This window comes from Podarcis liolepis (genome assembly GCF_965112155.1).
Source record: "Podarcis liolepis genome assembly, chromosome: 6".
NCBI lineage: Eukaryota > Metazoa > Chordata > Lepidosauria > Squamata > Lacertidae > Podarcis > Podarcis liolepis.
Window position 1 is genome coordinate 34,420,612 of NC_139559.1, and position 25,138 is coordinate 34,445,749.

The 25,138-nt window shown below is 39.2% G+C and overlaps 1 protein-coding gene and 1 long non-coding RNA gene across 21 annotated transcripts in view; both read left to right on the forward strand.

Annotated features, from left to right (window-relative positions):
• The window catches only part of CSDE1 (cold shock domain containing E1), a 28,676-nt gene extending 6,835 nt beyond the window's left edge, over positions 1–21,841 (forward strand). For 4 of the 20 annotated variants that reach the window (XM_083508708.1, XM_083508721.1, XM_083508712.1 and 1 more), the window contains 18 exons: positions 2,561–2,759; positions 4,531–4,640; positions 4,992–5,084; positions 5,502–5,599; positions 6,435–6,516; positions 6,877–7,005; positions 7,164–7,289; positions 7,534–7,746; positions 9,463–9,603; positions 9,856–10,014; positions 10,832–10,939; positions 11,916–12,091; positions 14,099–14,211; positions 15,482–15,601; positions 15,792–15,970; positions 16,520–16,683; positions 19,161–19,293; positions 20,529–21,841. In XM_083508708.1, coding sequence (XP_083364834.1) covers positions 2,561–2,759; positions 4,531–4,640; positions 4,992–5,084; positions 5,502–5,599; positions 6,435–6,516; positions 6,877–7,005; positions 7,164–7,289; positions 7,534–7,746; positions 9,463–9,603; positions 9,856–10,014; positions 10,832–10,939; positions 11,916–12,091; positions 14,099–14,211; positions 15,482–15,601; positions 15,792–15,970; positions 16,520–16,683; positions 19,161–19,293; positions 20,529–20,576 — 2,391 coding nt within the window. In that variant the 3' untranslated portion in view covers positions 20,577–21,841. Of the gene's footprint in view, positions 1–773; positions 924–2,560; positions 2,760–4,530; positions 4,641–4,991; positions 5,085–5,501; positions 5,600–6,434; positions 6,517–6,876; positions 7,006–7,163; positions 7,290–7,533; positions 7,747–9,462; positions 9,604–9,855; positions 10,015–10,831; positions 10,940–11,915; positions 12,092–14,098; positions 14,212–15,481; positions 15,602–15,791; positions 15,971–16,519; positions 16,684–19,160; positions 19,294–20,528 lie in introns of all 20 variants that reach the window. The other 16 variants (XM_083508707.1, XM_083508709.1, XM_083508711.1 and 13 more) reach the window with 7 other exon arrangements.
• On the forward strand, positions 17,466–17,814 carry LOC310709329. The gene is made up of 2 exons (XR_014527467.1): positions 17,466–17,604; positions 17,639–17,814. It is a non-coding gene; the product is annotated as an uncharacterized lncRNA (long non-coding RNA).
• Positions 21,842–25,138: the final 3,297 nt, after the last annotated feature.

The following is a 25,138-nucleotide window of genomic DNA, read 5'->3' on the forward strand; positions in this document are numbered from 1 at the left end:
GTAAATTGTTGCTGGAGCAATTTCACTTCAGTTCATCTCTGTGCAATACAGTTGATGTTTGCTTAAATTTATTAAATAAAGGTTGAGGAGAACTGAGACCAGCTGTTATCTTGCTGCCAATGTTCCTGGTGTCCTAAATTTAGTTAATGACCAGTTTTGAAGTGCTCATTACTTGAAATTCAGGTACTAGTCTCTCTTCTCCAAATCATGAGAAGGAAAGAAAGACTTCGCCTGAACCCTTAGGGTTAATGAACACGGATAACATAGCGGTATCTGTGTAAAATTCCAGTTTTTGAATTGTTTATGTGTGAATGTACTCTCTAGAACCTATGTAATAAGCAGTTTTTCTGTGTCTCATTAATAGTGCCAGTACTTCTGCTATCCCTTTCAAATGGGAAAATATAAAATGCTATTATAATTCTATCTGGACATACTGTTTGCTGCAGTGCAAGAACATGCAACATGTTCCAACTCTTAGCTCAATCTATTACTCAGTTATTTCAAATGACACTTCTCCCTTGTGAGTACTTTTGTGTAAGAGCTGGTCAGAGTTCTGGTAGTATGAGCAAATCAGAACATTGTTGGAGAGGAATTGACCTAGAAATAGTGCTTGCTAATACTATTTATACTGTAATCCTATTTTTAAAAAAGAAATTTGGATTGATTGCTTTCGACTTCCAGCTCTCTTGAGAAATGGAATTTGATAATTACTTGGATGTGTTTAAAGATGTGCTAACTATTGACTAGTTATACTGTGTACTATGTTATCACAGCTGTATGAGATGGAGAACCATTATACTGTGTCATCAGATCCTCTCCCCCCTCCTGCAGCTCCCCCTCCTTCTCATCCTTTACCTTTCTCTTCATCTTCTACTTCATCCGGGTCTAAAAAACAGAAGAGGACCCCTCTTTATCAGAGATCTGTAAGTCAGGGCAACTTGACAGACATGGAATCTTAGCATGGGGATCCTTTGCAGTTAACTCATCTCTCTATATGTTCTCACTTCTAACTTCACTGATATTAAATCTCCTCAACAGGTTAAAGGATAAAATTCCACTTGAACCAGCTGGAAATCTTGCTGGGTTCTTAAAAGGTGCTTTCCTGTATCTGTTTTAGAAACTTAATGAAAGCTTGGTCATGTGTGTGTATGTGTTGCAACTTCATTTTATTCATTCTGATAAGTTGATGGAATGTATCTTGCCCACTTAGATTTGTTTTCCTAAATCTTCAAAAGAATGATGGCATAGATAATATAAATTCTACTTGATACACTTGTAATAGGAAACAGTTTATAGCAAGCACCTTCTCCAGATGCATTAATTTCTAAGTAGGGAGTTGTTGCATCTTATGTTGCCAAAAATGAGTTGCAGTATATCTTCGTGCTTTTTGGTTGGCATGTGTACAAGGGATTTCTGTTCTTGTTTCTTTGCAAGAAGAGAAATGACCACTATTCTGTATTTCATAATGTTATCTTAGTGCCTGTACTAGTTGACAAAAAACCAAAGCCTCTTTCAGCCCAATCCTATACTCAGAAATCCCACTGAGTTCAGTGGACCTTGCTCCTAAGTAATTGTCCATAGGAGGATTGCCCACATGCATCTCCAAAAGCTATATGTGGGCTTAGAATCTGGCATTGTCCTTGGTGGGTAGGTCAACTCTGATTAATAATGATGACAGCAAAGGGCATTATTTCCAGCATAATGAGTAAGGATCTGTTTGGTTATAACTGTGCAGTTAGACTATTGTGTTTAGAGCTTCTTACACTTGGAACTTTTGTACACTTAATGGCTCCTTGGAGTTGCAGGAATTTTAGGTTTGCTTTCTTAAACAGATACACAGGAAACTGCAACATATCTGTAAAATATATGGTCTCAAAATGCATGATTTTGGCAATTTCTTGCCTTGAGCCCTTTGACTTGCATGATATGTTCACTGATTCTTCTAACAGGAAAGTTAAATGATACCCTAATGCTAACTTATCTCTGGATTTGATTTAACTTAAGATAGCAAAATTGTTTTTAAAGCATATTTATATCTATGTGTTTCTAGAAGATTAATGAGAATTCAGTGGGGCAGTTTTCTCTGTTTTCTGGCATTAACCAATGCATTTATGGATAAAGAAGGAGCATTTAAGCTGAATGACTACAGCAAACAATTATGAAAGTTCATAAGATATTAGGCCTCCAGTTCAACAAGGGTAGAGTAGGTGCTAATGGAAATTGCCTTGAGATTAGCAAGCTTTTGTTTTTGCTTTCTTGGTAGCCTTCTTTGGCAAAGGCAAGTTTATACTAATGACTAATTTTGAATAAAGTATTAACTTTATTCTGTATATAATGCTATATTAACCGCATATAGATAAATCCTACAAGGTAAATGTCGTTTAGTTACTGATGAATCTCAGCTAGACAAATAGTGTACACAAGCTGTGCCTTACCTGCCAGAAACTTGCTTGCTTATCTGATGCTCTTTAATGCACACTATGTGTTCTGTGTTCCCTTAAGTATGAAAGGTGATGGGAATTGCTTTTGGAGGATTTCACAAGTTATCTTTTGCTTTCAGATGAGCTTTGATCCAAACCTTCTCCATAACAATGGACACAACGGGTACCCCAATGGTACTTCTGCAGGACTACGTGAAACTGGGGTTATTGAAAAACTGCTGACCTCCTATGGATTCATTCAGTGTTCAGAACGGCAAGCTAGACTGTTCTTCCACTGTTCACAGTATAATGGCAACCTACAGGAGCTTAAAGTGGGAGGTAATTCATCTGGTGGAATTCTCTGGGTTCATAACTGAGGCTCTTTACATGTGTGACGAGGATTAGCACCTCTTAACACACTAGAGATGTGTCTGCCTAGTCAATAGTAGTTAAACCAACCATTAGTTGAGAGAGCCAAAGTGAGGCCTTGTGTTTCAATTTATGATAATTTTTTGTTTTAGTTTCCCATTTTCTGTGGATTGTTTTTATGTACACTGCTTAGAAATGCAAATAAGTAATATAGAAATGTCATAAATAAATGAATGATAAATAGATAGGCTTAACTATATGGATGTTTCTATGATGAAGATATATTGAGGAGAGTATCGTAGAAACTGGTTTCCCATACTGTGTTTTGGGAAGCTCTTCCTTGTTCTTCAGTAGAATGGCTGATAAGTTTGCTCACCACTACAGACTGCTATCAGGGTGGGATGTAGGGCTCATGTTAATCCCCTTATTTACTAACTACATGGCCAGACTATTTGTTTCCTGTGTACAGTTAAGTGCTGTTTTTAACTTCTAAAGCCTTAAATGGTTTGGAGCCAGGCTATAATAAAGGCCACTATCTCCTGTATAATCCTGCCCAAGAACTGAGGTCTTTCACAGAGATCCTTCTCACTGACCCTTCAACAATTTCAAAAAGTGATAGTCCTTGAGGGCCATTTCTGGGATGGCCACCACCTCTAAAATTCTGTCTCTCAGGCAATACTTAACTGCCTGTCTTTAGGAGGATAGTTTAAATAGAAAAGTTTTATCAGACATTTGTGCTCTTGCTTGTGCTGCTGTGAGTTTTACTGTTTTCTATTGGTTTTTAGTGCACACTGCTATGATTTCAGAAAGGATGAGGGTGATACAAATTATGTAAAATAAATAAATTTTCCATTGCACTGTGCAGCTACAGGAGGCAGTTGTGTGTGTTCTAGAATGCACTCAGTTTCTCTCTGGCAGGGTTGGAACACCTGTGGCTCTCAAGGTCTGACTGAGCTATAATTCGCATAACCCATTACCATTGGCCAAGCTGGCTGGGGCTGATGGGAGTTGATATCCAACATATAGAGGTACAGAGATTCAGTATCCTTGAGGTAGAGCAACAGTGAGGCCCAATCTGTGTGGCCTCACACAAGGTAATTATGGCCCTAAAAATACAAGAACCCTGCTGGATCAGACCAAAGGCATATTTAATCAATTATTCTTCTCTCACAGTGGCCACCTAGATGCCTTTGGGGACCCTAGAATTTGCTTTAGCTTTTTATAACACTTAGAGTTGTTTTGGTAGATGAAGAAATGTGGTGTAAAATACCTCCGGTGTCATAAAGTTGTGAAACCAGTGGACTAGAAGAATGGGCTGTGAATGCTGTACAGAAAGAGCCTCTCATTTTGCCTACTCTGAGTACATGAACCAGATTCACTGACCGAGGAGAATGCAGTCATGTTTTAAATTGTTATTTTGATCTTAGCATGCATGTGCAAGATAAATGCCACTGACTGAGATCCAGGGGAACCATTTACATGCAAGCAACTCATTGAGCTTTTTTGTAGTTTTCGAGAGTTCTATCCTCAGGCAATCCTCCCTGTCTCCAATACTACACAGCCTCAAAAGCCGTCTTAAATTTGCATGCTTAATGCAAATTTAAGACTACTTTTGAGGCTGTGTAGTCTTGGAGACAGGGAGGATTGCCTGAGGAAAGCTAAAGCTGTGCTTGCGAATTTTTCCTGTTAAGTGTTACTAGACCGGTCCTGTGTCATTGATAAAACTTCAATTGCTTTACAGATGATGTTGAATTTGAAGTATCTTCTGACCGGCGAACTGGAAAACCGATTGCTATTAAACTGGTGAAGATTAAAACAGAAACCTTACCTGAAGAGCGAATAAATGGACAAGTTAGTGGCTATGATAAGCTTTTTCCATGCATGCGATTTGCATCTGCTGTGGTCAGACAAACAAGGGCAGAGTTGAGTGTAGCATGCCTCTCCTTGGTTGCATAGAAATATTTTTCTCAAATTTAATTTTTTCCACTTGTTTTGGCAAGCGCGTAAAAATTGGGGTTTTACCTAACCAAGAACAATTCTTACAGTTAACAAAAGTACTGTAAGATATAAGCTTTGCAGCATGGCATACTGTTGTGGGTTACCTGTAAAGTGCATCCCCAAGTGTATTATAGAAAACTAACAGTCTGATGCATAATGCTGCCTCTGGAAATAATTAGCAATGGATTTTTTTTTGACTGGTAGGTTGTGTGTGCTGTTCCTCACAACTTAGAGAGTAAGTCTCCAGCTGCCCCGGGTCAGAGTCCAACAGGGAGTGTATGCTACGAACGTAATGGGGTAAAACTTATGTATTTACTTAAACTTTTTGACTGATCCTCCAATATGATTTAAACTAAAATACTTGCCAGAGTAGACAGTGAAAAAACTGTACTTGCTTTAAAAAGTTAAAATTTAAATTGCTAAAAACTTATTTATTGAAATAGAAAACATCTGACTTCATGTTTTGACTGTAATTCTGAAATATTTTCACAACTTCAGTCTAGAATTATATGGCTAGTTAAAATGAAGCAGAAGAGTTAACTGTTTACTAATGTCTTCACTGTGACTATTTTTTAGTTTCATAAAATGCTAATAAAACGTCAAATATTCTGCACACTTCCCAAGTTCTGAAACGCAGAAGTTTAAACTAACCAGGACTTTATAAATTTCTCTACTCATAGCAAAATATTAATGATATCAAATTTTAATTCACAGGAAGTGTTCTACTTAACTTATACCCCAGAAGATGTTGAAGGAAATGTACAGCTGGAAACCGGAGATAAAATTAACTTCATTATTGATACAAATAAACAGTAAGTAGATACCTTGTAATGACTGAATTCATGTTGGTTCTAAGGTAGTAAAGTTCTCCAGAAACTAGTGTTACTACTTGAGTTGATGTATACTTAGCAAACTTTGCAAAGGCCATTCAGATCAAGTTTCTGAAGATGCGTTATTTTTGAGTGGTTATTAAAATTGCTAGTCAGTTTGGCTATTTCTTTCACAGACAAATGGATAATCTGAAGTACAGCTATCTAATAGGAAACTTGCTTTTTTTTTTAAGACCTAAATGTGAATGTGTACTTCAAGTAAAGAGATTGTAGCAGTGTGATGTTTTCATCTTAAAATATCCTGGTCATAACGAAAAGAGATTTACATCTTTCCAGTTTGTAGAATAGAATTTAGCACATTAAACCTATAAGGTGACCCAGTATTGCACCAACTCATGTAACTCATCCCTCCTAGTCCCCCTCCCCCCAACCGCCCCAATCTGCTCTGGTGGGATAAAGTAGGGTTTCCATATGTCTGGGAATTCCTGGACATGTCCTTTTGGGGGGGAAATTTACATTTCAAAGCAGATGTCCTGGATTTGGGGTTTAATTTTGTGTGTGTGTGTGTGTGTGCGTGTGTGTGCATGCGCGTGCTCAGGCAACCTGGGCTTGGCAGTGGCAGTGGAGCTATCAAGCGATAGCCCTAAAAACAACAATTTTGGGTGTCTGAATTTTTACTTCTTGAAATATGGCAACCCTAGATAAACACAACTAGAGTCACTCATAGAATTTAAGAATCATTCTGTAGTTGGCTGTATTGTGATAAGTCATTGAATTATATTTTCCTTGTGTGACCTTCATCTACTTTTTCCCATAGTACTGGTGCTGTAAGTGCTCGTAACATTATGCTTTTGAAAAAGAAACAGGCTCGGTGTCAAGGAGTAGTTTGTGCCATGAAGGTAAATTAACACTTAACTACTTTCTGAAATTTACTTGTACAGTTATGGAACCATGTAGGTGTGGAGGAGAAGGTGTATAGACTTATTCTAGTACTTTTGAGACAGGACTTTCATGTAAGGTTGCTTGGGAGTAAATCTCATTGAACGTTAGATCTAGCATCTGAGAGAGCAGGCATTAGATTGGGCTTTATATAATTCACTCATTCCTCCTTTAAAAAGTTTTTTTATATGCACATTTTAAGCTGTTGATCTTTCTAATGACTATTAGTCACCAAAAAAAATGTTTTATTCCAGCTAGGCGGATATAGATCAAGATAGCATCTCTTTGCTCTTTACTTAACGATCCTATTTTCTTCTTAGGAAGCCTTTGGATTCATTGAAAGAGGTGATGTTGTAAAGGAGATATTCTTTCACTATAGCGAATTTAAAGGTGACCTAGAAGCCTTACAGCCTGGTGATGATGTGGAGTTCACAATCAAAGACAGAAATGTAAGACCAAATTTCTTAACTCCAACTTAAATTGTAAATGCATGACATTGCAGGAACTTCCTTAAATGTCTCCATTAGTTTCGTATGTTGTTTGACCTATTGTTGGTCCTTGTAACTACTTAACCAGCTGACTATTTGGCTTAATTTTCTGCTTATAGGGTAAAGAAGTTGCAACTGATGTAAGACTTTTGCCTCAAGGAACTGTTATTTTTGAAGATATCAGCATTGAACACTTTGAGGGAACAGTAACCAAAGTAATTCCAAAAGTACCCAACAAAAATCAGGTAGCAAATATCTTACATTACTGTGTACAGAAATTTATTTGTAAACGTTTATTTTAAAGTACTTTGATAGTCTGTGACACTGAGCAAATTCAGTAAAGGGAAACAAATTGGGGAAATCATTAATGAAAGAGGCATCCTTGGGTGCTACAATGGAAGATGGAACTTGTTCAGCTCTCAGTTGATGTTTTAAAACTGTACAATCCAGGAAAGCTCTAATGTGGCCTTTCTTTTGTACTCTGATCAGAATGACCCATTACCAGGGCGTATAAAAGTAGACTTTGTGATTCCTAAAGAACTTCCATTTGGAGACAAAGATACAAAATCAAAGGTGACGCTGTTGGAAGGAGACCACGTTAGATTCAACATTTCAACAGATCGGCGTGACAAATTGGAACGAGCCACTAATATTGAAGTTCTTCCCAATACTTTCCAACTCACTAATGAGGCTAGAGAAATGGTAAGTAATTAAAACTGCATGCCATGTCTACTTTCATAGTATGTTCCATCGAACTCAGTGAGAATTCTATAGAGATCTACTCAGATGTAAGTGTTCTACACAGAGAAATAGGATATAATTACTGTTGCCTCATTTATCATTGTTGGTACTGTAGAATGATGCTAGATTTATGTAGCAATGAACACTGAAATAGTCATGAGAAGTTGCCTGAATCTTCAGCATGTTGTATTTCTCCTGGCTACGTGAGGAATTATTTTTCAAGGAAGCCTTTGATAGAAGATGCGGCGAGCTGCAGTTTTACAGAATTCTAACTTTAGTTCTATATGTCTATATACATATTATAAATACATTTCCATGGGCACAACAGAACATCCTCATCCTCTCCTGTCCCCTCCAGGCCTTGTGCACCCTCAGATTCCCAACCTCTGGGTGGTTGGGAAACCCTCTGGAGCAGATTTGGGGGGTGGGGTCCTGGTAGTGGAGAGGAAATGGAACTCATTTATTTTTTAGATAAGTGACCAAGAAATATAATAATAAGCATGATGATGGGAGGGCATTCCAGTGCTGAATTGCTCCCATGGAGAAGGGAGTACATGAAACTTGCATTTGTAAAAGAGAATTTTTTTCTGCTTTACATATCCCGTTTTAAAGGAAATGTGTAGCAGGAATTGCATTGAAATCCTTCTGTTGCCTCTTTCCACTTACCTTTATCTCAGTTTTCAGAAGGAGTTTTGCATCTTAAAAACTGATGTTAAAATTCAGAGAGCAATTTGAGCTTAACTCAAAGGCTTGCAAGTTCAGAGCCATGTTGGGACTTGTACAGCTAGTTGCACAATGTTTTGAATCCTCCATCTGAGAATACAGTTATTTTCAATGAATAATGCCTCACAGTTTTTTCTGAGGAATTAGAGTGAGAAAAGGAAGAAAAAGCTTTGTGGGAAGGAAACAGTTCACTGAGATATTGTCTGCTTGCTCTGGATTTGTCTTAGAGTTTTCCTAAAAACTACCATTTATCTGAGTCAATGAGGTTTTTATGCTCTTCCATTGTAGGGTTTTTCTGGCTGGGGGGGGGGGAGTGCTGGGCACAAATTACTGCCATAGATGTGTCATTATTTTATAACATTTATTTTCCACTTGGTTCACATGTGGCTTGAGTTCTCTCATTGACTTATTAGGCTGATAACTGTTTTTTAAGGCAAGGAGAGAATGCCTAGAACAGGGGTAGGCAACCTAAGGCCCAGGGGCTGGATGCAGCTCAATCGCCTTCTCAATCTGGCCTGCGGACGGTCCAGGAATCAGCGTGTTTTTACATGGGTAGAATGTGTCCTTTTATTTAAAATGCATCTCTGGGTTATTTGTGGGGCATATGAATTCGTTCATTCCCCCCCCCAAAAAAAATAGTCCAGCCCCCCACATGGTCTGAAGGACAGTGGACCAGCCCACGGCTGAAAAAGGTTGCTGACCCCTGGCCTAGAGCATTGTGGACTAGATGATATTCTGTTGTACCTGACAGATATCCTCTAAGGCAGGGTTTCCCAAACTTGGGTCTCCAGCTGTGTTTGGACTACAGTTCCTATCATCCCTGACCACTGGTCCTGCTAGCTAGGGATGATGGGAGTTGTAGTCTGAAAAACAGCTGGAGACCCAAGTTTGGGAGTCCCTGCTCTAAGGATTCTTCATCAGCTATAGTTACTGACCTATGTGTTGCATCCACAGGGTGTGATTGCCGCAATGAGGGATGGCTTTGGTTTCATTAAATGTGTTGACAGAGATGCCCGCATGTTCTTTCACTTCAGTGAAATTCTAGATGGCAACCAGCTCCACATTTCAGATGAAGTAGAATTTACTGTGGTTCCTGTAAGTACAATTTTGTGCAATTTAAGTTTACCAACTTCATGTTGCTTCAGGTCATTTATTTATATTTGCTGACTTACTATGCTTCATTGTTATCTTTCATCTAATAAGATCTAAAGATTCCTTACTGTACTAATTAAAGCAGAGATAAAACTAATAATGAAAACAGCCAAATAAAATAAAACAATACAGTATCAGCTGCAGAATTCAGTCACTTGTTATCAATTTATCAATTTCATGACCTTCCTCTTCCAGGATATGCTGTCTGCTCAAAGAAATCATGCTATAAGGATTAAGAAACTTCCAAAAGGCACTGTTTCATTCCACACCCAGACAGATAATCGTTTTGTGGGCACTATAGAAAAGGAAGCCACTTCTGCCAAATCCACTAGTCCAAATAAAGGCAAAGAGAAGGTAATACTGCCTGGGGTTTTTCTTCTGTTTCTCTGTAAAATGATAACTGAAAACTTCTATAAAGATTAGACAAGGAGTATATTTATAAACATTCTCTGGCTGAAGATAACAGTTTCCGTACTTTTATTTTTAATGTGTCCTTTGAGATGGATAAACACACATATTCCAACAAGATAATGGAAGTACAAAAGCTGGTCTTGCAAGTGTGTCTAAACCTGATTTACTTAGTGTGGTTGCAAGGTTTGGGTTTTCTATAAGCATAATGTAGATCCTTTTTGGTTGTAGAAATAAACATAGGTGCTGAATCTTAAGAGCATCTCTCTGCTATGAACTTATTCTTATACCAAGTATCTAGTTGAAACATACCTGTTGCATTAATCTTCCTCATTGCTAAAATAGTTTAGGGCTTGTAATTAAATCCTGATTACACTAATGCTAGCAATATCTCTGTTCAGTGGAAACTAGGTAATATATATTTCAGAAACTGGTCATGAGTTACCTAATTGATACTACTTCCCTTACTACTACTTTATACTAAGTATAAAAAGATAGGATAGGCTTTCTTGAAGTTCCAATAGTGATTGTTTATACATCATTTTTCAAAATGAGGCATTTCCCTATATAAATACATCTGTGTCAAAACTAGTGAATTTCATGATTACAAAACTTAGTATATTTTCTGCCACTGAATACCTATGTTCACACTACCAGTTCACATTTGTATTGACTGTCAGGCTGTGGTCTATTGGAAAAAGTTAAATTCCTTCAGTTTTGATCCTTTTATATTTTATTTCCTCTCCCCCTGCCCCACTTTTAGGAAGCTGAAGAGGGAATAATTGCTTATGATGATTGTGGAGAGAAGCTGACCATTCCCTATCAGGCTAAGGATGTGGAAGGATCTACTTCTCCTCAGATAGGAGATAAGGTAATATGCATACTGTTTTTAAAAATGTAAGAATGCCCATGATTGGGTAAAATACTTCTAGAGATCCTTCTTGGTTTTTCAGTTTTCACTGTCTGTGTTGATTTGTAATTATTACCTCATTAAAAAGGTAAAGGTACCCCTGCCCGTAAGGGCCAGTCATGTCCGACTCTAGGGTTGCGTGCTCATCTCGCTCTAGAGGCCGTGAGCCGCCGCCGTCCGAAGACACTTCCGGGTCACGTGGCCAGCGTGACGAAGCTGCAGCTGGCGAGCCAGCACCAGCGCAGCACACGGAAACGCCGTTTACCTTCCCGCTGTAAAGCGGTACCTATTTATCTACTTGCACTTAAGGGTGCTTTCGAACTGCTAGGTGGGCAGGAGCTGGGACCAAACGACGGGAGCTCACCCCGCCGCAGGGATTCGAACCGCCGACCATACGATCGGCAAGTCCTAGGCACTGAGGTTTTACCCACAGCGCCACCCGCGTCCCTATTACCTCATTACCTCCTTAATATTATTAGAGTATACTGAGAACTGGTGCATAGTTGTGGCCTCTCTTCAGAAGTTGAGAACCATTCAGGCTATGAACCTTACACCAACATCTTGTGTCCCTGGATTAAGATTTGTTTAAGGCTGCTTTTGTGTAATACATTTTTAAAAAAATAAGATCTCAACAAAAAACAATGGTGTCACTATGAAAGACTGTTGTGAATTAGTATGTGAATTCCTTCTCTTGTTTGGCTACAAATGAGACTGCTGATGTTCAACTTTAAATGGCATAATAAGAGAGTACTGATTTCAGCCCTTGATAATTGAATAGCCTCAGTGAGGGAATTTTCAAAAGAGAGCTAATACTACCATAAGTTGTTTTCACTTTTGAGAAAAAGCAAAATGTCCCATTAGATTACTTCCAGAAGTGCATGCGATCTTCCCAATCCTAGAAGGCATTTTATTTTGTCTGATATCTTTTCCCAAATAGGTTGAATTTACAGTCTGTGAAGTGAAGAGAACTGGGTTGCAAACAGCTACATCTGTAAGAATGCTTGGTAGAAACTACAGTTCAAAAAGGCTTTTAGGATATGTGGCAACTCTAAAGGATAACTTTGGATTTATTGAAACAGCCAATCACGATAAGGAGATTTTCTTCCATTACAGGCAAGTTGATTAGTATAAGAGTTTGTTGCATATTAAATCAGGTATGGTACAGGCCAGATGAAGCAGCTTCTACATGGTCCATACAGCAGCACACAGGAGTCTCCACATCACCACTGACTGTTCCTTGAGACTACTAACAGTAATGTGGAGGTGCTCTGTATATTGGAAGGGGATCCATGTGGTCAGCTCTTGCATCATGATGTCATGTGCTGCATTCCCCATATGGAAACCGTTACCATCTCATTTAAGTGTGGTTCTGAAAAGTGGGAACCTCCTTTGGTGTACATAGAACATCTGGAAGGAGGATGAAAATTTCCAGTGAGGGCACAGAATTCTGAGACAGGTGGAGTCTTCCTTCACTAGCCATAACAGTTGGGTTGAGTTGAATGCCTGCTAGCAGAAGATACTCATTGACTCATAATTGGATTTGTGACTGTAACTACTGCTCCCCAAGCAGATTTAGGATGCTGTGGCAGAAGCATTGTTCCACTTGTATAATGCCAGTGCTGGATTAGTGTCTGGATCCCCAGATCTTTGCACACAGTAGCAAGCAAGAGTCCCTGTGCGTCCTGCTGTGGAACAGATGGTTAATACTGAGTTGGTTGGTTGGTTTGCAGGGTAGAATAGCATGCTTTGTCTGCTCCCCGCAGACTGCATGTTAACCTTAATGTGAAAAAATCTTCCTATAATCCCAAAAAAGTGGAACATGAGTGCTCTATGCAGCAGGGATGGATAATCTCAGACCTGCGTGCCCTGCAAGCCTCTGTCTGGCTCATGCTATACAGCAGGGACGTCCAACTCCCAAGAAACAGCGATCTACTCCTAGAGAGAAAAAACTGGCAGTGATCTACCCTTGGGCAGGGAGTTCAGAGTTGTTGAGTGTGGATAATTAAAATGAATCGCTCACCAACAACACAGCCGCTAACAGAAGAACACACACTAAACACGACACAGGGAAAGACCAAGCAGGGAGTGGGACAGAGACATGATTCTAAACGCCAGCGATAAGGATCCCATGATCTACCATGATCATCCGGGGATCGACCTGTCGATCACGATCCACCGGTTGGACATCCCTGCTATACAGCAACAGACACACCCATTGGTATTCTGCTGCGCCAGAAGCGGTTTAGTCATGCTGGCTGCATGATGCAAGATGAGCGTCACACCCCATAGTCGCCTTTGACTGGACTTAACTGTCCAGAGGTCCCTTACCCTTTACCTTTACAAAGCTTATCAAAAATATTATTCCAGTGTATGTGTGTAACAAGTTAAAGACCTTTCAGTCACTGGCAATAGCAAAATAGATATACAGTGGTGCCTCGAGTTACAAACTCTTCTAACCTAGAAGAGTTACCTCGAGTTGAGAACTTTGTCCCAGGATGAGAATGGAAATCATGTGCCGGCGGCGCAGCAGCAGCAAGAGGCCCCATTAGTGAAAGCACGCCTCTAGTTAAGAATAGTTTCAGGTTAAGAACGGACCTCCAGAACAAATTAAGTTTGTAACTAGAGGTACCACTGTAGCTTTGATATATTGCTCTCTAAACTGGACTACATCTCCCATTGTCTCTGACTAGTAGTTGTGCTTAGTTAGGTTAGTGAGTTGTACAGCATATGCTGAGGGCATAGGTTTTTTGCTCCTATACTAGTGACATAAGCACCCCCACTTTATATATGCTGCATATTCACACTTTATAAGTTTATTCTGATTTACACAAATAACGGCTGATGTAAAAAATACTCATGGAAGATCCATTTGTAATGTTATTGATAGTGGCATGCTATGGGTGTTGCATAGGGCTCTTAAATAAAGTAAACATTTGACCTCTGATTAATAAATGAGGTCTTCTACATGATATGCAGCCTGCTGCACTGTGAATGCTTGAAAATAAATTAGATTCTCAAGATCATCCCATTTGTATTGGTTTGCTAAAAATGTAAATTTGTTGGGATGGCATTCTTGGTTACATTTATGCATACTCAAGATTTCTTTATAATTGTTTGTAGTGAATTCTGTGGTGATATCGATAGCCTGGAACTTGGCGATATGGTTGAATACAGCTTATCAAAAGGCAAAGGAAACAAAGTCAGTGCAGAGAAAGTGAACAAGACACATGCAGGTAAAGCTGTTTTTAAATTTCTTTTAAAGCCAAATATTGGTACTCAAATGGTATGTACTTGGTGCTGACAATTTTGTGGATGCCTGCTTGTTGTATTTATCCCAGGTTTGAAAAACAGGAACTTAATTCCAGCCTCGGACTGTTCCACTGTAATGGTTTATTACCCAAAACTAGAAGTGAGAATTAGATCTGTCTTGGTTGCCTGAGGGCAATTCTTGCTTAGAAACAAGGCTAATTACAAACCTGTTCTATTAGTGTTTTGGATTAGATAAAACTAACACATATTTGACATGAAAAGCAGGACAAAGGGGGTAAATAAGTTGACAGCAGCTGCTGCAACTACCACTGCTGCTGTGAAAACAGTAAAAAGATTGCATTTTAAAACATAACCTTCTCGCTTGGGAACCCCACAAAAGATTTTGTCAAGTGTGGAGTACAAATCAATCAATCAATCAATCATGATATCATAATGATGTATGATTGGCAGATGGCTGGCTCCATGCACCTGTCATATTTGGTCTGTGAGGCTGATCCTGATCTAGCCCATGGAACCCAAAAGGTTCCTTACCCTTGCTATAAAGTGTTGTTTGCTATATATGGTATTTTGACTGAAGTGTGGGAACCTTACTGTCTTCATATGGGTTTCAGATTCTGATATAAAATATTTCGGAACGCTGTATTGGAAACTGAATAGCAAGGATATAGAACTAAAAGACTTTACCCTATAATTGCCACAAATTGGAGAATTGCACTACTCAATATTGGGAAACACTGCAGTAGAAAAATTGACAGTGTAGCTACCCAGTGAGCATATTTAAACTTCTGTGCTAGATATGTAGTGTTACATCTTAGAATGTATTTGGGGAGTTGCACATTGGAATGTGATCCCATCAGGTTCCATATATAAGGAAAACGTGAAGTGCATAGTTAGGTGTACTTTGTGCCCTTCCCAAACATATGAAGAAAAGCCAGTACTGACAGTATGTGGATGAATTTCTGTTTTCAGAACTGTCAGAGACTTTCCCATGACATCTAGTGATGTACTACTGTGTTTCCAGATAGCAAATATTAGGGGAAAAGTATTAAGGGCTAACTTTCTACCTAGATTCCATTCCCACCCCCTTGCATTTTGCAAACCTGCCACTTTTAGATTTCCATAACTTTAGCCATGGTAGGACAGGTTTTACTTGATACAGGGTGACTCTGCTAAGCTCCATAAAGTTATTTGGGAAAGATTGCCATTTGTAATGCGGATGACCTTGTTTTATAGTGAATGGCATCACAGATGAGGCTGATCCAGCTGTTTACACGGGTAAAGTAATTCGTCCTCTCAGGAGTGTAGATCCCACCCAGACTGAATACCAGGGAATGATTGAAGTCATGGAAGATGGTGAGTAGTGTGCCTTTCCAGTAGTATGCTGATCTAATTCCATAGTTGGTTTGGTACCCTAATGAATCTTTCTAGAAAAGTTGGTTTAAGTGAGACTTGCATGTTACAATGTGATGTCTAAATGACATGGAAGCTGCTACTTCAGAATTCTTCACCATGACACGTCTTTGTGTTATGCTTGTTTCCCCAGGAGAAATGAAAGGTGAAGTCTATCCTTTTGGAATTGTTGGTATGGCAAACAAGGGGGACTGTCTGCAAAAAGGAGAAACCGTAAAGTTCCAGCTCTGTGTCCTTGGTCAAAATGGACAAACAATGGCTTGTAACATTACACCTTTCCGCAGAGCCACCGTGGAATGTGTGAAAGATCAGGTGAGAGGACTTCTTGAGATGCAAGCCATGTCTTTGCTGTTTGTGTGATTTTTCTGCATTAGGGCCTCCTCTGTTTAAATCCTGGAAGGAAATTATTGGAATATAGCATTCTTGTTCTTTTGCACCCAGCTAGATTTTGAAGGCCCCAAGTTTGACCTTCAAGCAGTTGAATTAGCTGAATTTATAACTTTCATTTGGGTGTAAAAGACAAGATTACAGTTCTTGAATCTTGATAGAAGCCAGGAAGTATGAAAATAATATTGATCATGGAGAGACCTGTTACAAATGTTTTCTCTTTTAGTATCTTATTGGGCAGGGTTAAAATGTTTTTCCAAAAATGAGGTCTGCATCCCCTTTTGTCAGGAAACGTTTAAGATGATAGTAGAATCCATTTATTTCAGTGGGTCTACTTTGAGTATGACTATCATTGGATACCACCCTAAATAGTCTAAATTATGTGCTGTCTCTAAATAAATTTCAGTCCTACTTGTAAACAATTTGATTGCTCATGTTGTGCAATTGATAAGACAATTTCCATTCCTTTTTCAGTTTGGTTTCATAAACTATGAAGTGGGTGACAGCAAAAAGCTCTTTTTTCACGTGAAAGAAGTTCAGGATGGTGTGGAACTGCAGGCTGGTGACGAAGTAGAGTTTTCAGTCATCCTCAATCAACGCACAGGGAAATGCAGTGCCTGTAATGTGTGGCGTGTTAGGTAAGCAAAAGATACTAATTTACCTTACTCTCTTGCGGGGGGGGGGGGGAACCAAGCAATCCTGATCTGATTTCTTCATAGGAAATTGGCAGACATCCTTGAGCTGCCTCAAGTTGGAATCTTGAAAGTAGCTGCTGATGAACAAATTGTTGAAAATCTATTAAGCTTTGTGTATAGGGGCCTTTCAGTGGCCCTTCTTTCCCTTCTTTGTACCACATGGGATGAGTTAATGTTGAGGGTGTTGGTTTAAAAGGAAAAATTGGGAAAGAAGAGGAGGAAATTGTCCTACCTTGACCAAACAGGTTATACATACTCGGTTTATTGATTCTCTTCATTTATAGCAGCCTTCCCCAACTCAGTGCACTCCAGATGTTTTGGACTAGATAGCTGTCATCAGCCTCTGCCGGCACAGCCATGTTGGCAAGAGCTGATAGTTATAGCCCAGTAGTGCCACATCAAAGATGTCTTTCATGAGCTGATTTATTTAGCATTCAACATACATCTGTTTGGGTTTTCCCCTCTGTTCGTTAATAAACTTTTAATGTTCTATTTCTTCATCTGTTCCTTTCAGGAACTCATTTTACACATTTGTAAAGCTTGAAATACTACTGTGCCACTCATTTCCAAAACCTTTAAAAAAATCATCAGTACTCCAGATACTGTGCAAGGAGCATTTCCTAAATGTATTAATTCCTTGTGTAGTTACTCTTTATGTATTTTGTTCTATCAGCTCTTTAACATCCTATTCTCCCATGTTTTTTGGATCTGCGAAACATAATGGGTTGCAATCCTAATGTTTTGTGAACACATGATCACTCATACAACATGACTTACCTGTCCTCTTTTTTGTATTTCAACTTCCTTCATCCCCCCCCCCCCAAAAAAGGTGCAGGGGATTGGGACTCTGAGGAGAGGTCTGGGGTGCAGCATATAGGGGCAGCAATGGGAAAACCAGAAATTGGGTGTGGCCATCTTGTGACAGCAAAGCTCCCTATATGCTGTAGTCATGGGGAGGGTTGGGAAAGCCAGGTTTTGTGAACAGTCTTCTACAGGCAACTCCCAGTTTACATGGGGGTTACGTTCCAAGGCACTGTGTGTTTTAAGTTAATTCATGTGCATTTGAAACCTTTTTTTAAAATTCAAACACCCCATTCCACCCCTTTTTGTGACTTTTGGGGTCACTTCTGGCTTCAGCGCAATGTGTGCGTGCACAGTCAGTCATATGTCGGGCACGCCTTAAGTGGTCCCTGCCTGTACTTGCATTTGGACACAAACCATTGTGTGCACAAAAATCACTATAGTTTCATTACTGTTTTCCTTCTCGGTTCTTTCTTACCCCATAATTCAGTTATCATTGGTGGTTTGTTTGTTTTTTAACATTAAGGCTGAAGCGCAGTTATACTTGCCCTAAAGGTTGTAGTATTAGTATCAGTGGAACCACTTCAAAACATTTTGATCTTATTCTACCATTCCAATTGTCATTCTTAGCACAAAATTGTATTTCATTTATTACCTGCAGTATTTCTTTCATTGTGCTTTTCTTGGCACTTTCATGTCTCCAACTTATGCTGTGGATTTCTTGCACTTTTTTGTTGTACTTCATGTTTTTGTAATCCTGTTTTTCTCACATTTTCTTGCTTCCTGCATTCCCATTACTGTTAGCTTTGCTTTGCATGTGTGCAGAAACAGAAGATAGGCATTTCAAATTCTAACATATTTCCACTTTGTAATCATAGTTGATGAAAGGCTTTCACATGGTTTATGACTTCTGGGGGTTGGCTCAGTAGAAAGCTCACTTGCATTCCAAACAGCTTATCTTCTCTTTCACTTTGTGTGTATGCTCATTCCCCTCCTTTGCCTCTTGGAATCCTCAGACTGCACATACAGTCTGAGATTTTATCTAGATTTGAGAGAGATGTGGGTCTTTGGGTGGGAGAAACATTCTCAGGGATTCCCTTTACCTAATTTGGAGCCCCCTGCATTGGTCCACAACTTACTTAGTGAGGGGACTGTTCAGTACTAGTGTCTAATGAGAAATGTGCAAATACAGATGAATAATAGTTGAGCATTGTCTACATGCCAGAGTGCTAAAGAAACTGGCAGTCCAGAAGCACACTTATATCTATTAAAGCTGCAGTCTTAACTCAGTGAAACTTTCATGCATGCCATGATTACTACCATGAGCATAATATTACTGCAGGAATGCATCTACCTGTTAGGATGCATTTTGATAATGGAATTTTATCCAACATCAAAACTACATTTATCATTGTAGGATGTCCATATATCTTGAACTGAATTCCCCTTCAAAATTAAACAGTTATCCCAGGGCAGTGTGGAAAAAGATACTAATAACCAGCATGAATGCTGTTATAGTAGAAAGTTGGCTTTTTCTCTCTTTAAAAAAAACCACAACAAAACATTAAAATACACATCTACATGTTTCCCCATATGATTTAGTTTGTTTCTATCAACAGTGAAGGTGCTAAGGCCATAGCTGCTCCACGTCCTGATAGACTTGTTAATCGCTTAAAGAGCATTACTTTGGATGATGCCAGCGCTCCTCGTCTAACTGTTCTTCGTCAGCCAAGGGGACCGGATAATTCAAAGGTATGTTCTAGGATATTTGCCTGATGTGTGGTCATAACACTGGGATTTCCGCTTCTGTGACATACTGGATAAGAAGCCAAGCAACTTCCTTTTAATTAGTAGGAATTCTAGTAAATGTTAATCATCAGCAAAAGATGGAAGGACATAAAAATACTTTAGGAACTCAATTTTTCCCAAAGGCAGTTGAGACAGGATGCTGGATTTCTTAGGTTGCTGAGATTGTGAGTTGAACATGGAAGTACAAAGGACTTAAATGATAAACTGGAACACAGTGCAAGATTTTAGAGCACCTCTTCTCTAGTGAGTGTAATTCCAAAATAAACGAAAGAGGGGGATAGAAAATGGTAGGAGTACATGAATGTGTGAGAAGATTTACTTACATACGAGAATGTAGGTAATGGGTCAGCCAAAAACCCTTTGAAAAAAGAGGGATTTGATGGGAGAGAAGAGATACTAAATGTTTAAGTTATCTTAGAAGACCGAGAGACTGTCAGATTGCAGAGCATTCTATAAGAAAGTGCTGTCATTAGCAGGGATGTAACTGGCAGACCAAGGGCTAAAAAGACTTGGTAAAACTGGAGAGTTTTAACGGTAAAGATGTGGAGCCTCTGCTGATTTATTTATTTTTTTAAAGGATGCCAGTAAAGAGATTTGGGGAATATTGTGTAGAGTAGTCTTCAGGGTTGGTGAGGGGACTAAGTGTTGTGTAAATTGTGGAAAAACTCCTCTGTGCTAAAGGGATCTAGTTCAAGAGGACAAGGGCACTTCACACATCTTTAGGTTTTTTAGCAAAATATGATGTGTTATTTCTAGCAAAAGCAGTCAGTGGAGTCAAGAATAGAACTGGAAGGAAGGAAGGCAAGATTGCACGAATAAACAATGCCCATGAGTTTGGAGCAAAGGGGGGAAGGAGCAAGCAGCTGGCAATTAGAAGTTGAGGTTAAGTCAGTGGAGGTTTCTATTTTTAGAAAATAGGATGTTTAAACATGGTAGAGACAGGTTAATAAGGAGTGATAGCACAAGAGATGGAATAGCATCAAGGGGGCATGTGGCGTGATTGGGTGTGGACAGATGGCAGTGGAGGAGAGCATGTTATGAAAATGAATAAAGGATTTCCTTCTAATATGCTCAGTAGCAATATTGATTATATGCGACTGCTTGCAGCTCTCTTTACTTTCCTTATTCATGATTTCAAGTTCCAATTTAAACTCATTCAGTTACTTCACTATTTACAGGGATTTGGTGCAGAAAGAAAGATTCGTCAAGCTGGTGTTATCGACTAACTGGTCTCAAAGCAAATAACTATGTTGGAGCAAGTGGTGGGGTCTGGTGAAGGGTACTGAATATCCCCATATTCATCCCTTCCAAATTCTAAAGAGCTATTACACCAGTTTTAACACCTTCCTCATGTTATGTTTAAAAATAAATTTATGAAACAGTTTTAAAATATGCACAGTTGCATCCTGGAGAACCTAAGGTGGCGCCTTATAGTATCACGTGTTAGAAGCTTTTTGAATGGTGCATTTAACGCAACTGGTAACTGCAAATCTACTTTGCCTCTTTAAGTAAACATTATAGACAGTTCTACTCTGGTAGACCTTATGAAATTCTGCACTGAAAGGATATACATATATCTTTATCTATATATATATTTCCTTAATTCACATCTTGCCAAGGTGTTACAATGCCTTAGCTTTCAGTTGCTTTACTCTCTCTTAAGACAGGAGAGGTTAAGTTCCTGTTCATTCTGCTCTAGTTTTGAGGACCATATGAGGATGAATATACCAACTGTTTATATAGAATCCTGTATGAGCACTCAAACCAGTTCCTTAAGTTGATGGCCAAATGTTAAAATGTTTTGTATGTCTCATTTAAACTAAAGTCCATATAGCAAGCAACGTTATCTCCTAGATCACATTGAAAGTATCTTCCAGAGTAGACTTGATAGTTTTTGTAATTATCTTCAATTAGCATGCACAGTGCAGAATTTCATAAGGATGAGGTGTGCCATCAGTGTGATAACTTAAAGATATTTAAAACAATGCACAAATTTGCTGCTGCTTAGAACACTGCAGCTTCTAAACCCAGTTTATTTTACTGAATAAAAAATTTAAAAAGTTGTGCCTGAAGTGAATACATTTTTTTTTTTTTTTTTGCAGCCAGCACCCAGTGTACTGTAAAAGAATACTTAGGCTTTCCATAGCTGTATTGAGACTTTCATCAAGGTGAAATAGTTGATGTCTGTGTGCTTTTTTTTTTCTCCCTCCAGGCCCCTTCTCTCCCCTCCCTCCCCTTCCTCAGCCACACTTTATCAAGCGAGCAAACTAAATGATTGGTCTAAGTATTACTTTAACCAAAAAGATCAGGAGTTATTTTCTTTGAATAGAGGGCAGTACTGTGTTTTTTTCCCATGTTACCTCTATTCTCAATTTAGGGTTTTTCTTCTCTGGGAGATGCATTATCTTTGTAAAACAAACATTGCTTTCTCCAATTTTTCTGTTAATGGCGAAGAATGGAAATAGAATAAAGTTTTACTGATTTTGAAAAACTGCCTCAATCTTGTAACTCCTTCATTAAGACTATTCCTAGTCGCAAAATATACCCCATGTGGTATAGATCAGAGTTGACTAACTTCTGTATTCTCAGGCCATTCTAGACACTTTGTCCAGCCCCTGTAAGGATATCTGGCTCAATGAAGTGTTGTATCCTACTGGAAAGGGTTTCACTGGTACAGAGCACATGTCCTTGGATGGTATGAGGTCACATGCTGAGCACAGGTTGGCAAGGAACAGTGTTTTTTTTCCCCAGGCAGGGGGGTCTCTTCTACACATCCCACAGTGAAATGGATGTCATACCAGTCACACTGGTAACTGGAATTGAAATTGCCGTGCCTAAGTAGAATTAGAATAATTTCAAGGAAAGCATTGGGTTTTTAAAAGATAACACTTAAAACCACACTGATTGCACTTAAAAAAAAAAAAAGTATCAAAGATTTCAGTTCAAACATTTTGGACTATGAGACAGAATCTTGAGATTTATGCAACATGTAAAATTAAAGATGTTCTTCATGCATACATACAAACGCACTCACTCACTCTATTCAAATATCTCAGATTTGTTGTCATTAATTTAGGGCACGTATTCAGATTAAAATTTGCCAGGAAACCTTTCTCACTGGTATGCTGAAATCAAACTTTCACACAACACTGTGTTTGCATTCCCCACCTCAATAATTTGCATTGCTAAACAGGCAAGCTGATCTTAAGCTTGTCATGCAATTGCATTAGAAACTTTACACACCACCTCAATGCAGTCATTTCTTGTGCATGTGTCCTAGGGCTGTGTGTACTCCTGGTCTGCTGCTAGGCCCCAACTAGATCTAGCCTGCAAATGGATTTGGGGACCAGCCCTCATGTACAATCAGGATTTTAACTATTAAATGTGCCCAGGAGTGGGAAGACAAGGAAACACAGCATTTCCTTTCCCCTGCTCTGCTGACCACACTGTAGAGAGCAGGACTGAACCTTCCACTCAGCAGCAGGTGAGCAGAGAGTTAATTACTGCAGTGTGCTTCACCAACACCACCTCTGCAGGGAATGCAAATGCCTGCAGCCAGTAGGATTGCACTTTGTTCCTTAGTTGGTAAGGTTATACTGGAAACTGGCAGGTTCAATTCAAAGTGCAATGTGGCAACAAGTTGAAAGCCCTTTTGCAAATTGTCACGCGGCTCTTTAATCTTGCAGAGGCTGCTTGCCTTCCCCTTTCCTCTTCCACTACCCACCTGACCACTCCACTTTCTGAGATCGCCCCAATTCACTATGGGTGGGCAGACTAGACCCATGGCAGTCTCAACCAAATAGTCAAAGCCCAGATCTGCCCAATTCAGTTTGTGATCTGGGCTTCAGTCAGATCCTGGTGCACAACATTAAGATGTACATATCGTTGTCGTGCTGTAAAGCAGGGGTGGGCAGATTAGGTTTGTATGCTTAGAACATACAGGGGATGAGTCTACAGTACCTCTCCACAATGGTGCTTTAAAACATTTCTTCCCTGCAGTATATTAGGGTTGAGAGAGTTCAGTTCTTGTCAGCCAAAATTTGGGAGTAGCTTGAGAAGTCTGTTGCTGGGGAATAAATCCAACTTCAGATTTCTCTGTATTTGAACAAAAACACATTCTTTTCAAATGAAAGTAGTCTACTTCCAATTCCATTCACGTTTTCTTTCATTTAAGCAATAAATGGTGCCTCTTTAAATGACTTGGTATCAGTTACATTTGCTAAACAAAAGCAGGTACCAATATTCCACTGGGAACAATGCAATATGATGTCTATTAGATTAGATAAACCAAAATGTCACAAAGATACTAGCATGCCATCAACTTCAGAACTATCTCTAAATAAACCAAAGGCATTGTCTGAAAGCTTACTTTATTTGGGGGGTGGGGGGTGGTAGGCAGGAATACTGCTAGCAAAAGCATGATATATCTTCAAATAATGGTACCAAGTGATTAGTTACTTCCATAGCTGATACATCCTCATCATGGGTAGTATTTAACTAAATTTTACACTGAGCAGATGTGCTGAAATTAATGTACCTAACTTAATCTCATGTTTGTTAATTTCAATGGGTCTACTCTTGATTAAAACTGAATTTTCTACTACCCATAAATCCTTTCTACAGTGAAATTATCAGACTGATAAATGAGTCCATAGACAGATTCTGACAATAGTTATTCTCAGTGTGTAGTATATATGCAGCTATTTGTTTATACAAAGTATAAGTGCTTTGGTAAAAACTGATCACTCTCTAAAGTTGGTCAACATGTCTAGGATGTTGCCAACTAGATGTTTCCAGAAGGCACAAGAACAAGAAATCAATTAACAGATTCCTGCTGTTGTGCATGTGTTGTGTACACAAATCAGCTGCTATTACTTTCTCTGAACAGTTTTGAATTGATGTTTTATTTATTTATTAAAATTTATACACTGCTTGATTGTAAAAAAACAACCCTCAAAGTAGTTTACATAGGATCTTGTTAATTATATTGTAAGAAAGTAACTTTATTTTGGCTTTGCTGAATCTAATGAATTTCAGCTTCATTATGTAACTGATTTCAAGTGTTTGTGGATAAGGTTCCCCTTTATTCACTATCTCTATACATGATTTTGTAAAACACTTGCTTATGTTAGGCATATATACTATTTTTGCTATAATGGTGATCACTGGGTGCCCACTGTGATTTTACAAGTGTCATGAAGTACCTATTGGCCATTATAGGGTGGGTGTTGGGTGTAAAATGTGTTTTCAGTATATTATCTCCCCCTCTCCTATCTTAAGAGGCTTGACTAGAAGCCAAGTCTAGCTGGATTCAGAGGTGACGGGTAAAGAACTGTGGCGCTGGTCTGTTCACACAGTGAGAAAAGGGAAGAAGAGCGAGGGTGGGACACCATGCCAAGAGCACATTTTCACAAAAGCACACCATCTTCTAGTGAGAAGGGATTTTGAAAAGTTCAATTCGTTTCATTTACACTCCAGTGGGACCCGTGCTCTGTAAGTGATAACATGTGCAAGGTCCTGCATTCAATCCCCTGCCATGACCACTTTAAAAGGGCAGCATGAGATCATTGTGAGAACATGCAGCAGTGGCTACAATGGACACACAAGTGTGCCTGATGGGCAGGGATGATGATGTTGGCCTCCATCTGCCTCAAGAATGGAGTGTGACTCAGGGGTGAAGTCCAACCGCTGCAAAGTGACCTCCCCAGGGCGAAAGCTTGGGCATTGTGTATGGAGGTTTTGGGCTGCCCAGACGGCAAGGCCTCCCTCCCAGTTTTGCTGATGTAGC